Source organism: Pochonia chlamydosporia, chromosome 2 (genome assembly GCF_001653235.2).
Source record: "Pochonia chlamydosporia 170 chromosome 2, whole genome shotgun sequence".
In the NCBI taxonomy this organism is placed as follows: Eukaryota; Fungi; Ascomycota; class Sordariomycetes; order Hypocreales; family Clavicipitaceae; genus Pochonia; species Pochonia chlamydosporia.
In genome coordinates, this window is record NC_035791.1 from 1,419,868 (window position 1) to 1,431,895 (window position 12,028).

At 47.6% G+C, this 12,028-nt stretch overlaps 5 protein-coding genes across 5 annotated transcripts; 4 read left to right on the top strand and 1 right to left on the bottom strand.

Annotated features, from left to right (window-relative positions):
- Positions 1-262: 262 nt before the first annotated feature.
- Positions 263-3,517, top strand: VFPPC_02570 (hypothetical protein; the record flags this gene model as incomplete). The annotated part of the gene is made up of 3 exons (XM_018282197.1): positions 263-2,437; positions 2,490-2,935; positions 2,983-3,517. 3 exons carry the CDS (start codon positions 263-265, stop codon positions 3,515-3,517), a joined length of 3,156 nt encoding a protein of 1,051 aa, XP_018146569.1.
- A 1,784-nt stretch (positions 3,518-5,301) lies between these two features.
- VFPPC_15525 (hypothetical protein) lies at positions 5,302-6,168 on the top strand (the record flags this gene model as incomplete). Its single annotated transcript, XM_018293278.2, has 1 exon — positions 5,302-6,168. The coding sequence occupies one exon, from the start codon at positions 5,302-5,304 to the stop codon at positions 6,166-6,168; it is 867 nt and encodes a 288-aa protein (XP_018146570.2).
- A 387-nt stretch (positions 6,169-6,555) lies between these two features.
- VFPPC_02572 (serine/threonine-protein kinase 6) lies at positions 6,556-7,744 on the bottom strand (the record flags this gene model as incomplete). Its single annotated transcript, XM_018282198.1, has 3 exons — positions 6,556-6,639; positions 6,692-7,618; positions 7,670-7,744. The coding sequence occupies 3 exons, from the start codon at positions 7,742-7,744 to the stop codon at positions 6,556-6,558; spliced, it is 1,086 nt and encodes a 361-aa protein (XP_018146571.1).
- Positions 7,745-8,968: 1,224 nt separating this feature from the next.
- Positions 8,969-9,697, top strand: VFPPC_13294 (hypothetical protein; the record flags this gene model as incomplete). Its single annotated transcript, XM_018291071.1, has 1 exon — positions 8,969-9,697. One exon carries the CDS (start codon positions 8,969-8,971, stop codon positions 9,695-9,697), a length of 729 nt encoding a protein of 242 aa, XP_018146573.1.
- An 817-nt stretch (positions 9,698-10,514) lies between these two features.
- On the top strand, positions 10,515-11,294 carry VFPPC_02574 (hypothetical protein; the record flags this gene model as incomplete). The annotated part of the gene is made up of 1 exon (XM_018282200.1): positions 10,515-11,294. The coding sequence occupies one exon, from the start codon at positions 10,515-10,517 to the stop codon at positions 11,292-11,294; it is 780 nt and encodes a 259-aa protein (XP_018146574.1).
- Between the last annotated feature and the right edge of the window lie 734 nt (positions 11,295-12,028).

A 12,028-nucleotide genomic window follows, 5' to 3' on the forward strand; every position in this document is an offset into this window, starting at 1 on the left:
ATATATTGTGGTGGAGCCGTCAGCATTGGGAAAGAGCGCTTCGCCGTAACCGCATTTAACCTGGCTTCAATGTTACCTCAACCTAACAACAGCTCATGTGGGACCTCGAACTTCAATCAAGTTCGCGCTCATGGCTCAGCATGTGAAATATGAATAAATACACGATTTATTCCACCATTTTACACAAGAGTCCAACTTTGCGCGTATGAACAAGGCGGATTTTTACCCGGCTGTTTGGCAGGGGCCTGTGGCGTAACCAGCCATGTCGGACAACGAGACTGACACCAGGATAGCGGTGCCTAAGTTCTCATCGTTCAAAGGTAAGAAACCAGCCGAGACTACGAAATCCGACGAGAGCCGGTCAAAGGATAGGGAAAAGAGCTCTTCGAGAGATGCGCACCGAGAAAAGCGGCACCGTTCCCGTCACCATGAATCTCGTCGGAGACATGAGCAACAATCACGACGAAGAGATAGGCCATCTGAGCCCCAACATGAGCCAAAGTCATTACCTGAAAGAGGCACATCTTCCTCTTTCGTCATTGATACCAAAGGTGATCGATTGATATCTAAATATGGGCTGGATCGCGCCAAAGTCCCGGCATATTATCGACATGGGGGTGGTAGGGTACTTGGTACGATTGGAAGACTTGTTATTCATCGCGATGGTCCGCGAGATCAATTCAGTTTGCGGTTTCCTGGTGAAGGACTAGGCTTTTTCGATAAGGATGGCTTACGATCCAAGACTTTTCGCCCTACACGGGACCCGATTAGACTGCGCGCAAGGGCGTCAGGGGTAGATGAGGACGAGACATTCTTGGCGGTTAGCAGTTCGAGAAAAAGAAAGCGGGATCAGGAAGGTTCGGACTCTGATGACGACGAAGGGCCGTCGTATAGGTCTATCGAGGGTAAAGCCAAGCCCAAGACGGCGTTCGAGAGTGATGACGAGAGCTCAGAGGGAGAGGATGAAGTGGTGAACTTGGAGCAAGATAACCCGCTTAAGTGGAAATCCATTCAACTGAATAGACAGGTGAAAGAGAATCCAGGAGATATTGATGCCTGGTTGGAACTGGTCGATCACCAGGATGACTTGCAACGAGCCGGCGAGACGATTGATGAGCGAACAAAGACAAACACAGCGCATAGCTTCTCCGAAATCAAGGTCGACATGCTTGAGTCGGCGATTTCCAATGCAGTTGTTGCAGAGGATAGAGCAACGGTTCTTGTTCGACTGATGCGCGAAGGCACCAAGGTGTGGCCCAGTAAGGTCGCTGTGAAGAAATGGTCTGAGGTTGAGAAAGAAGAGGGGAACAACTTTGAACTGTGGAGGACACACCTAGACTTTGCAATGTCTAACATCTCAATGTTTCAGTACGATGACGTGAAGCAGATGCTTCTCAATAGGTTGCACTCGCTGCTGTCGCGGTCTACTACGGAGACAGAGGAGCATTGGCAGGAGGCTATTTATGTGTTTTTGCGAACGACGAGATTTATGCATGACTCTGGGTACAAGGAACTGGCTGTATCAGCGTGGCAAGCCCTACTGGAGTTGAATCTCTTCAGAGCCAACGTTGAAAGTCATGAAACGGCAATGGACTCATTCCGTGATTTCTGGGAGAGCGAAGTATCACGGCTGGGAGATGACGGTGCCAAAGGCTGGAAACACTACGTTTCAAGCAGTGGACAAACAGAAGCTCCAGAGCCAAGGACAGGAGACCTGATGCCAGACATTTCAACAAGAGATGCGTATAAAGCATGGGGATATTCTGAGCGGAGCCATGCCAATACAGCTAAAATGCCAGCCAGGACCATGGACGATGGTACTGAAGATGACCCGTTTCGAGTCGTCATGTTTTCAGACATTGAGCCATGTTTATTCCTTGTACCGGATGCCTTGTTAAAAGGCAGAGCCAGAGACCTCCTCCTCGATGCATTTCTCGTATTCTGTGGATTACCGCCGGCTTATCGATCGACTCATCTTGCGGAAATAGCCTTCAATGATCAATTTACCTTTAGACCTGAAGTTACCGCCAATGGGATGCCTGCATTATTGGCTTCGGACGCTGATGAGGTGCAGCGCAGACCTCCAGCTTTCTCCTGCTTCCTCAACGCAGCAATGTCTCCTGATCTACTATTTGGTGGACCAGACTGGTTCCAATTGTTCGGCTCTGTCATGCGAATTCTTCCCGTGGAAGCAACCTTTGTAGGCAATGTGCTTAGGCAGTTGGTTCATGACGCGAATGTGGAGGGCCTTGCCATCTACTACCTTGGCTTTGGGTTTGCGCAAGACCCATCACTAGTGAAAAAACCTGCCAAGGCTCTCTTGAAGAAGTATCCTAATAACTCACAACTTTACAACGCCTACGCCCTTGCCGAATTTGCCAACCGGAATGCCGACGTTGGAAAAAAAGTGATATTTTCCGCATTGGAAGCTCCGTCGGTATGTGAAATCTCTGTCAGAGTATGATTACTTACTAACACGTCCAATGTAGCTGTCTGCAGGTGCTCTGGGCTTCCAGCTATGCAGGTCACTAAGTTTAGAGGAGTTTAAAGTGGGAAACAAGACAACAGCCATTCTGCGACTGTGCTTTGCTGTTGACAAAATTCTTCACCAAACAAATACGAATACCGAGGGGATCTCACCAACGTTGATTCTCAAAACTAGACAGAAAATTACTGAAGACATTCACCAATGTCTGTACCATGGAGAAATCGTCGATGCGGCGGTGTATGTTGAAGGGCTACTTTTACTGTCGTATTTGACAGAGACAGGAAATGTTGAACCGACCTCAGAAACTCAGGGAAACATAGCCGCAGCAATGTACACCATGGCGAGCATGTCTACGGAATTTAAGTCCCACGGCTATGCGGACAGCGATTCACACCAGCGCATTCTCCAATTCGGCGCGCAGTTGTTGTATTTGCATGCAACTCGAGGGTAAGTCTATGTTCTGTATTATTCCTCCCACATCTAACAGGCTTTAGTCCTTTTCGAAGAGTCTATCTACGAGAACAGCTCTCAAAGTTCCTAGAGTGGTTCCCTCAGAACACCATCTTCCTCTCGCTCATAGAATGGGCAGACTCCAGTCTACGAGTGGTCGACGAAACCCGCCAACTACTCTACGACAAGATCCTCACAAAACAACACGACTGTGTTACCAGTCGAATCTTTTCCATCGAACATGAAATGAATCGTGGAAATGCAAACACCACAAAGGCTGCCTTTGAGCATGCCCTTGCGATTGACATCTGCAAGAACAATGTGGGATTGTGGATGTCTTACCTGCGTTTTGTTTGTGGGCACAAAGGACTAAGACCCAAAGCAAAGGATTTGTTTTACAGAGCGCTCAGGCATTGTCCTTGGTCGAAGGAGATTATGATGGAGGCGTTTCATACTCTGATTCGGGATATGAAGTCTGATGAGCTGCGATCTGTGTACAATACTATAACGGGGAAGGGGCTGCGCGTTCATTTGGACTTGGAGGAGTTTGTGGACAAGTGGCGGAAACGTAAGAAGTGATTATATATCTATGGCCGAACGGGAGCAGAACTAGAGTGGCATGGGTCGAGGCTACACATCGAAGGGCATTTAGAGAACGACAAGCGAATTATTTTGGATTGCATACTTGTTTGTGGAGTGTCTTGCCTTTGGACCACGCTGCGATGCCGTTCTTGGTCTCTGTTCATGATGCTGTCCGATGTTAGGCAATGGACTTAGTGAATCCGCTCCATGTTCTTTGTTGGATGATTCATAGCTGTTCATCCGTGGGCGAGCTGGGGGGCATGCCGCGGTTCGCAACGGGATCATTTAAGTTGGCATGGAGCCCCCAAGGTTCGTCCCCAGAAACGAAGCATAAGCTTATCAGCGCCTTGTGACGAACGAAGCCTTCTATATCCGAACAAGATGCTTGTTATCCAGGTTGAACGGAAACCTTCTCTGTTGATATTGTACAAGATCTCTCCGTCCAGAATAGACAAAACAAAAGACAAATACGCTCCCAAGGCCAAACCGAAACCCAAGTTCAACTCCAAACCGGACTTTCAGGTTAATGTGAATGGCACATCTGAGCAGATAACTTGCCGTGGGGAAGCCAAAATCTGCAGATTCGAGGTTTTTGGAGACGTTCGCTTTGAACGAACCTTTACACGGGACCAGTTAGGCCACATCGACGACAGAAGGCTTCCCAATCAACTCTGTATCTATCCCGAAAACCCGATTGGAATCGAATTTCTTATGCAAGTTGATACTGGCAAGGTGGCATGCAAACTATACCTTGACGAGTCGGAGGGAATCTGCTGGACTTTACAAGAGAAGACCCGACAGATACCCGAAAGTCCCAAACCCAAATTCAAATCCTTCTTCAAAATATGGCAGTCGCAGTCGCAGGAGTTCAAGGAGGTTGAAGTGAGCGAATCCGAAAGCCAGTTTAAGTGGATAGACATGACGGAAACTTCTGAGACCGGGGTTCTCATCACCAGGGCAAAACTTTTGCGGGTGATTGGAACGCCAGAAGACATTGAACACTCGAGTCGTCTGGTGGGCAAACTGGAGATACATTCGAAGGATCACAAAGCCATTATAACCCTGGATGAGGAGCTGCAAGAGGAAGTTGCTCTTGCGGCGAGTTTATGGGCCGTGGGGAAGCTTTCTGAGAAGGAAATAATGTTCGACAATTTGAGGAACGAAATTCCGAGGCTGGAAACGGAACTACAGGAAAGGCTTAGGATCGAGACTGCCAAATGTGAGGAAGAAAGGCTGTGGAGGTCCTTCATGGCACAGAGGCTGGAGGAAGAGCGGATGGAAACAGAGTTGCTAAGGCGGAGGGAGAAAATTGCCGAGGAGAACGACGAACCATTTCGTTGAGAATTTAGGGAGACCATACTGGATACCTCTAATAAGGTTGAACATACCTACGTAGCTGGTTTATCCTGAATCCTTCGATGTTTACGTCTAATTGCACACTTAGCACTCTGGGCCATCTGCGGCGTGACTCTTAGTACATTTATGGGCTGGTTTTTAATTCTCCAATGTAGCTTTGCTGTCAACTGGTCTTTGTTAGTAAGAGTGAACCTATCAATTGAGACGTTTACGTGTCTGGACATTGATCAGGCTTTTTGTTTATGCTCTACGTCCTTTGTTCATAGGTTGTTCATTGCTGTTTCATCTTTGGGCAAGCTCGGCGGATGAATAACTGTTCGCAACAAAACATTATTTAAGTTGGCCTGTAGCCCCCCACAGTTAGATATAGCATCCAAGCACAATCTCATCATCGCGTGACGACGAATAATCCAAATTCAAACAAGATGCCTACTATCGAAGTCCAAACTGTCCACAACTCGGGACACGACTACAGGATTCTTTGCCAGAGCAAAAAGTTCAAGTTTGACTACAATGCCCACCTGCGTCTTTCCCCTTGCAACAGCGCGGTCCGAATTGAGGTTCAGAAGTACACAACCAAAGATCCCCTTTTCGAACTCGTCATACGGGTATACCCCCGGATCAGAAGTGCATTCGTCTTGCCGGTAGGTGCGTGCACCGTGTACTGCGACTTGCGTGTTGACGATAAGGAAGTGGGCGACAACGTAAGTTGGACGCTAGGCCCAAAGACAGACATCAGGTACGACGGCTATGACCGAAGCCTCATTGAGAAAGTAAAAGACTGGGTAGGATCACTGTTCAAGAGAGAGACACCGGACGAACCTACATGCAGGCGGCAGTTTCGGTGGAGGGCGACATCAAAAGATTCAGTCTCCCAGGCTATACTGGAGATGAGCAAAAGCACTGATGGACACAATGATTGGAAGAATGTCGGGAACCATGAGTTTAATTGGGACCATGGTGTGTGTAAAATATTTCTGAACGAGGAACTGGAGATGCAAGTTGCGCAGGCGGCGGGTATATGGGCGGTCACGGCACTTTGCCAGGACAGATGGCCGTTTGATCAAGTGAGACAGGACGCAGAACGAATTTGGAAGGAGCGCTGGGAGAAGCACAGGGAGGAAGAGAGCGGGAGAGGAATGCACAGGCGGAGGGAGAAAGAGAGAGTCCTGGAGAGTGAGAAAAAGGAGCTTGAGGCGCCGAGTTTCCCGTCCCCAAAGTCGAATGACACCATGGGAGCTAACAACGTCGATGTTTCCTGCGCTGAGGATGAGACGTTTGAATCTAGATAGGACGAAGACTATTCTCCGGTTGTCTCATACAAAGTGACAAACCTAGGTAGCTGGTATATCCTTAGATGTTCAAGATTCAAGTTGTCCTATCGAAATTTAGCATGAGCCAAGCCTTCATCGTGTGACAGTTGGTACATTGATGGACTGGTTCCTCGATTTCCACTGTAACTTGCGTTCTTTGGTAGCAAGAGTAATCTTGTTGATGGAGGCTCACTTGGCGTCCATCAAACTTTCATGCGCTTTGCCCATTCTCCATAAACAACCTGATTCGTCAGTAGATAACTTGCATTTTCCCGTGTAGATGGCCCGTCTGATCAAACGCCAAATACTCCTCATGATGCATGCAAATGCGCTGCTTTTTTAAATGCCGTGACACCCTCCGTCTCCTCATCTCAGACAATGCTTCAAAATCCACGGATGCTGCTGAATCTCCTCAAGGCTCAACCTCTTATCAGGATCCACAACAAGTAACTAAATCGTCAGTCTCACAGCCAAATCACAGAGCACAGCCGGAGTAACTCACCCCTTTAATAAAACTCGCAGCTTCGGAACTCACAAACGACGGAACCTTCATATCCGCCCTCGCTATCCGCCTACACGTCATAACAGGCGTGCCCTCAAACGGCGCTTCCCCCACCAGAAACTCATACGTCAACACCCCCAGCGCCCACAGGTCAATCTTCCCATCATACGACTTATCCGGATTTATTGCCGAGACCATCTCAGGCGGCAGGTAGTCCAGCGTTCCGCAGTACGTTTTCCTCCGATTCCCAGGCGCGTGGACGCTCCACCCAAAGTCGGATATCTTGATCTCCCGGTGAATACCGACCAGGATATTCTCCGGCTTAATATCCCGATGTATCACATGCTTGCGGTGTAGGTACCGTAATGCACTTGCCATCTGGGCGATATATTTAGCTGCTGTGCGCTCAGGGAATCGATTCGCTCGTCGTAGATGTTTGTATAGCTCGCCGCGGCCCGCGAATTCAAGGATGAGAAAGATACGCTTGCTGTCGTGGAAATGCCCATATAGCTGGAGGATATTGGGATGTCGTAGGTTGCTTTGAATGTCAATTTCTCGTTGTACTTGTTTTTCCACACGGCCATCTTGCAGTTCGTTCTTGTGGAGGACTTTTAACGCGCAGATGAAGCCATTTTCGCGTTCGCGTGCTAGGTATACGCGGCCAAATTTGCCTTTACCTAGGGGTTTCCCAATCTCGAACATGCCGAGATGTAGTACCCTTGGGGCAGGCTGCTTTACGGGACGTACGGGTCTGTCCTCAATTTGTGATTTTCCCGCCAATTTATTCTCGCCGGCATCTTTTTTAGTTGGTGCTGTGGATGATGGTGGGGAAACTATCGTAGGGATGTTTTGCTGCTTGTTACGGAGGACGGTTTTGAGGAGGTTCGGTCTGCTCGAGGAGTGTGAAAGTGGCTGTGAGGCTTTTGTCTGCTTCAGAATTAGATTTACTTGTATGTGTGACAAAATCGAGCCGTTTACCTTGGAGGTTTGCTTCTTTGTGGTGTCAGCTATTGAGAGGTGTTGCAGACGAGTCTCGAGGACATGAGTGGACATGTTTCGTGTATCTTTCTACACTCCTCAATGGGCATCGAGATCGGGGAGGGTAAGTGTGGGGATACAGGGCTGAATCTTGGTGTATCGTCGATGGATTAGTTCGATTTGAGAATAGTTTAAATTCTGGGGCTTTGTTTTGAATGTCAAGAAGTGAGATGGAGGTTTCACAGCAACGAGGAGCACAAACCAACAACTACTGTGCCTCGTGTGGCGGTGACATGTGGCTCAAAATATCATCGCATTTTATCACGTCTCATGAGTCAAAACATTTGCCATTGATATCATTTAGCTAGATCTAAGACAACGATCTAGCTCTAAAGTTGGGCTAAAGCGCTGTGCTGGGGATTAGCTGAGACTGACTCCACGCATCTGGAGAGCCTTGAAACGTATGGAAAGTTGAACGGCTTCATGGGGAATGAGCTACTTGCTTTCAAGTACCATTGGTTGTGTTTTGGGCAACATTCTTGCTTTCAACAAGCCGGTTTCAAGGAATCTCAATCCAGTCATTCACAGTCTAACCTAGTGAGGATAAAAGGACAGGTGACGTGGCCCATTTAGCTCTCAGTCGCTTGGCAGATGGAGCAAGTGTCGAGTCAAAGACGTACAATGAAAATGATCCAATCTGTGACAGTCTACTCGTTGTTTCAACCTCCAGCTAGGAGATAAGCCGTTGGTAGCTGCGGCTGTGAAGTCCACATGTTCATCAAAGTGGTCTCTGCTCACATTCACAACAATACTTGATTCACCATGAGTCTAAGAATGTAGCAAATATATCTGACTGTAACGCCCTCAACGGGGGATGTCATAGGGAAAGCAAACTCATCTTGAAACCCGTTTCGCTCTTTTGTTCACAACCACAGTGTAACCTCCCGATCAACAGATTATGCCAAGAGAAGCAAGTGTTTTACTCGACCGCGCATTCCCATCGTCTGTGCTTAGGTTCTCCGTGTTGGTAATTGTTCATAGAAACAAAAGATGACCATCAGTCTCATCCACTATCCTCTTGGTGCATGGTGTGATTTACAACTGGATTTTCAAGCAATGACCACCGTAGTATGCCAATAATAGCATCGTAGGTTTGAATATAAGAATACAGTGGAATGAAGAGGTAGTTCGTGTTGGCTTGATCTTGGTAAACTCACCAAAATTCTACTTTTTCGTTTAGCAAACACGAAGTTTCCCGACATTTATCAGTGCGATGAACCGATATACCATATTAGAGGTATGGGGTTCACCTCGAGGGATAGGACCCCTGGGAGGGAAATCCAAGATCCAGACGATGTTGCCTATGTGATCCCCGAGGTCCCTGAGGACTACAAAGGCTACCCATGGCAAGGCATGAGGAACGTTCGCTTTCAATTGCGCGGTGCTGGACCATCCGACAACCCAGTTTTAGGCGGCCCCATTATTGCTGAGCACGAATATCACTCCAACAATACATGTACCGGAAACAAGTTCACCATCACCTATTACGGCATGAACAGAACCCCGGATCAAGCCGGCAAGAAGTACGAAGTCTACATACAGCAGTACTGGTACGAACAACTCAAGTGCTGCTTCGTCATGTCCGTCAAAGGGCGCTGGCCACTAGACCGATGGGGTCGCATTAAGAACTTATTTAGATCTGCACAAGAAGAGAAGGATGAAGGAAGGTGGTCTGAGAGCACATGGATAAAAATGAAGTTTGAGTGCCGAGAACGGAATAAAGAATTTAGTCTCGAATGCAGTGAAGTGGGCCGGACCGCCAGCATCACAGTACCAAGATTCAAAAGCCAAGGCGATATTGCCGAGGACACATGGAAGGATGTGTTCAATATAGGCCGGACAATGGGGCTTGAGATCTCTCATGTGGCGTATTTGGCTTGGATCGCGACGATGTGGACGAGCAGCTTGGGTTGGGTTGAACATGCTAATGATGCCGAGTACCACAAAGTTCCCATGTGGAGGTTTTAGGTGGCAGAAGATTCTATAGGACGACTCTATTGAAACTTTCTATAAGTTCCATTACGTGAAAAAGGCTTTCACAATCTGAGATGTGAAGCAAGTCTTGACTCGTGACTAAACAAACTATCAGCTACATTAATGTGGCGCATTTGGTTACAAAATTGCTCAAAAATATTCAGAACTATTTGTATATTAAGCATGAACCTTTCACCATAGCTCAATTACCCCATAGCCCTTCAACTCCTCTAAGTTTCTGCGATATTCCGCATCGGTTCGACACTGTTCTGGCACGGTTGGCACCCCCCGTTTTATTTTTGCCACTAAACAACGAGTAGCAGTGCTTTATGGACGTCCCGTCTTGGAATGTAGCACCAGTTGACCTATATGTGTCTGTAACATGTTCAATAAGACGACGTCAAAGGTATGAGGAGGAGTTTACGTTGAAACCCGTTTCGCGCTTTTGTCCACTGCGACAGCGTAACCTTCCGATCAATGGTTTCGTCTCAAGAGGAGCAAAACCGCGACCACGATTTCATCGTTTGTGCCCAGGTCTCCCCGTGTTTTGGAACCTGTGAAATCTCAGTTGACAGCATTGACTAATGGTCGCGACAAACAGAGCTAATAAGAATCGTACGTTTTCTTCTTTGTTCTTCGCGTGATTCACAACTGTATGGTTTAGCTGTGAGCGTCACGGTATGCCTGGAACATCATTACAGCTGGAGGTATAAGATTGTGGTTCCGCCACCAGATTCCTGGTTCTGGTTCACAGTAAACATCCACTTTCCAAAAATCTACCTTCTACAAATCTACTGTTATTCCAAGCAAAATGAGGGTTAAGCTGGTGGTAAAGACACTGTCCAATCCCCGACTTTCCCAAAGTTACCACCCACGATTTCATTTTCTTGGTGAGGGCCTTACTAAGAAAGGCCAGAAAGATGATTCTGTCTATATCACCATTGATGGCCTCCATGATAAGGATGTCAGGGCCGCAAAAAGGAGGCGTGATAGCAACATCAAGTTGAAAATGTGGCGTAATGAGAGTGACAGTGACCATCTGGATTGCAAAACACTCATAGCCGAACACAAATATGATCCGAAGGATCGAAATCGGGGCACCATTACCTATCACGGCGACGAGGGTCCTTCGGAGAGCAGCAAAAAACATAGGCTCCTGATGAACCATATCCCCGGTAAGTCTTATATGGACTGTACCTGGAAGATGGAAGTCGAAGGACGTTGGGAACCGGGGTTCTTCCACCGGGATCCCGACCCACCGGCGAGGAAGGCGATACCAATAGTGTTTTGGTGCGAAGAGAATCCTCGCGGGCACACTTTCTCCCTGGTGGAGCCAGATGGAAGTGACAGCTTGCCACAGTTGGTATGGGAGAATTGGGGTTACAAAAACACACACACCGTCCGCAGTGCTCTAGTCGTGGAACGTGATATGGCACTGGAGGTATTGCGTGTGAGACTTTTGGCTTGGATCGCGACGATTTGGATGACAGACCAACTGAACTGGGTTCACCCTGATGACTTCAAGGGCTACGAGCCTGTCAAACTCGTGAATATATTGGTCCAAAAGCCTGATTATGACAACGTCATATAAGTGTTCAATCGCTCTGGTATGTTTCCGGTCTTCTATGGTGTGCCTAGAATTCAAAACTAATACGTGTCTGGAGCTGACTTCGTTTCCCAGGTGATTCAAAAGGCAGGCTGACGATGCCGCCAGCTAGATTGCACAGTATTGGGGAACATGCGCGCATGAAGGCTGCCCTGGATGACCATGAGCCCTTGCAGGAGGAGAAGAGTTGCAAGAAGAAAGATAGGTACCGTCTAGAGGGGAAAATAAGATTAACTTTAAGACGGTGAAAGTCAAGTTTACGAGAATGTAGTTTTGCGGTAGATGTTCTTCCTAGATAGAAGGAGTATGTCCGCGCTGGCAGCGGCGAAATAAAATTGCTTTTTGAGAACAAATCCCATATTGACGACTATCAGGGTGTATTAAAAAACCCACCACTGCTTGGTTATTAACGCATGGCAACATGTCATGGCATTAGCCATGCAAGTAGTGCTGGATACTGAAAGGCAGACATAGACGACGTTTGGGAGGGAAAAGATGTTGGGTTACGCTAATGTATTTTGCTAAAACCGTGGCTACGTGAAAATGCTTTCCGTAATCGTACATCTGAGCTCCTGCGAATCTTCGAGATGTATTCCGCTTACGTGGCCCACAATGATATTCGAGTGGCGCTTCTGATGTTTGGCCAGTTACACGAGCTATTTCGTACAATGCATGTTGCTCGTGTCCGTGCTATCCGTGCTCGGGACTTGGGGAAGGCT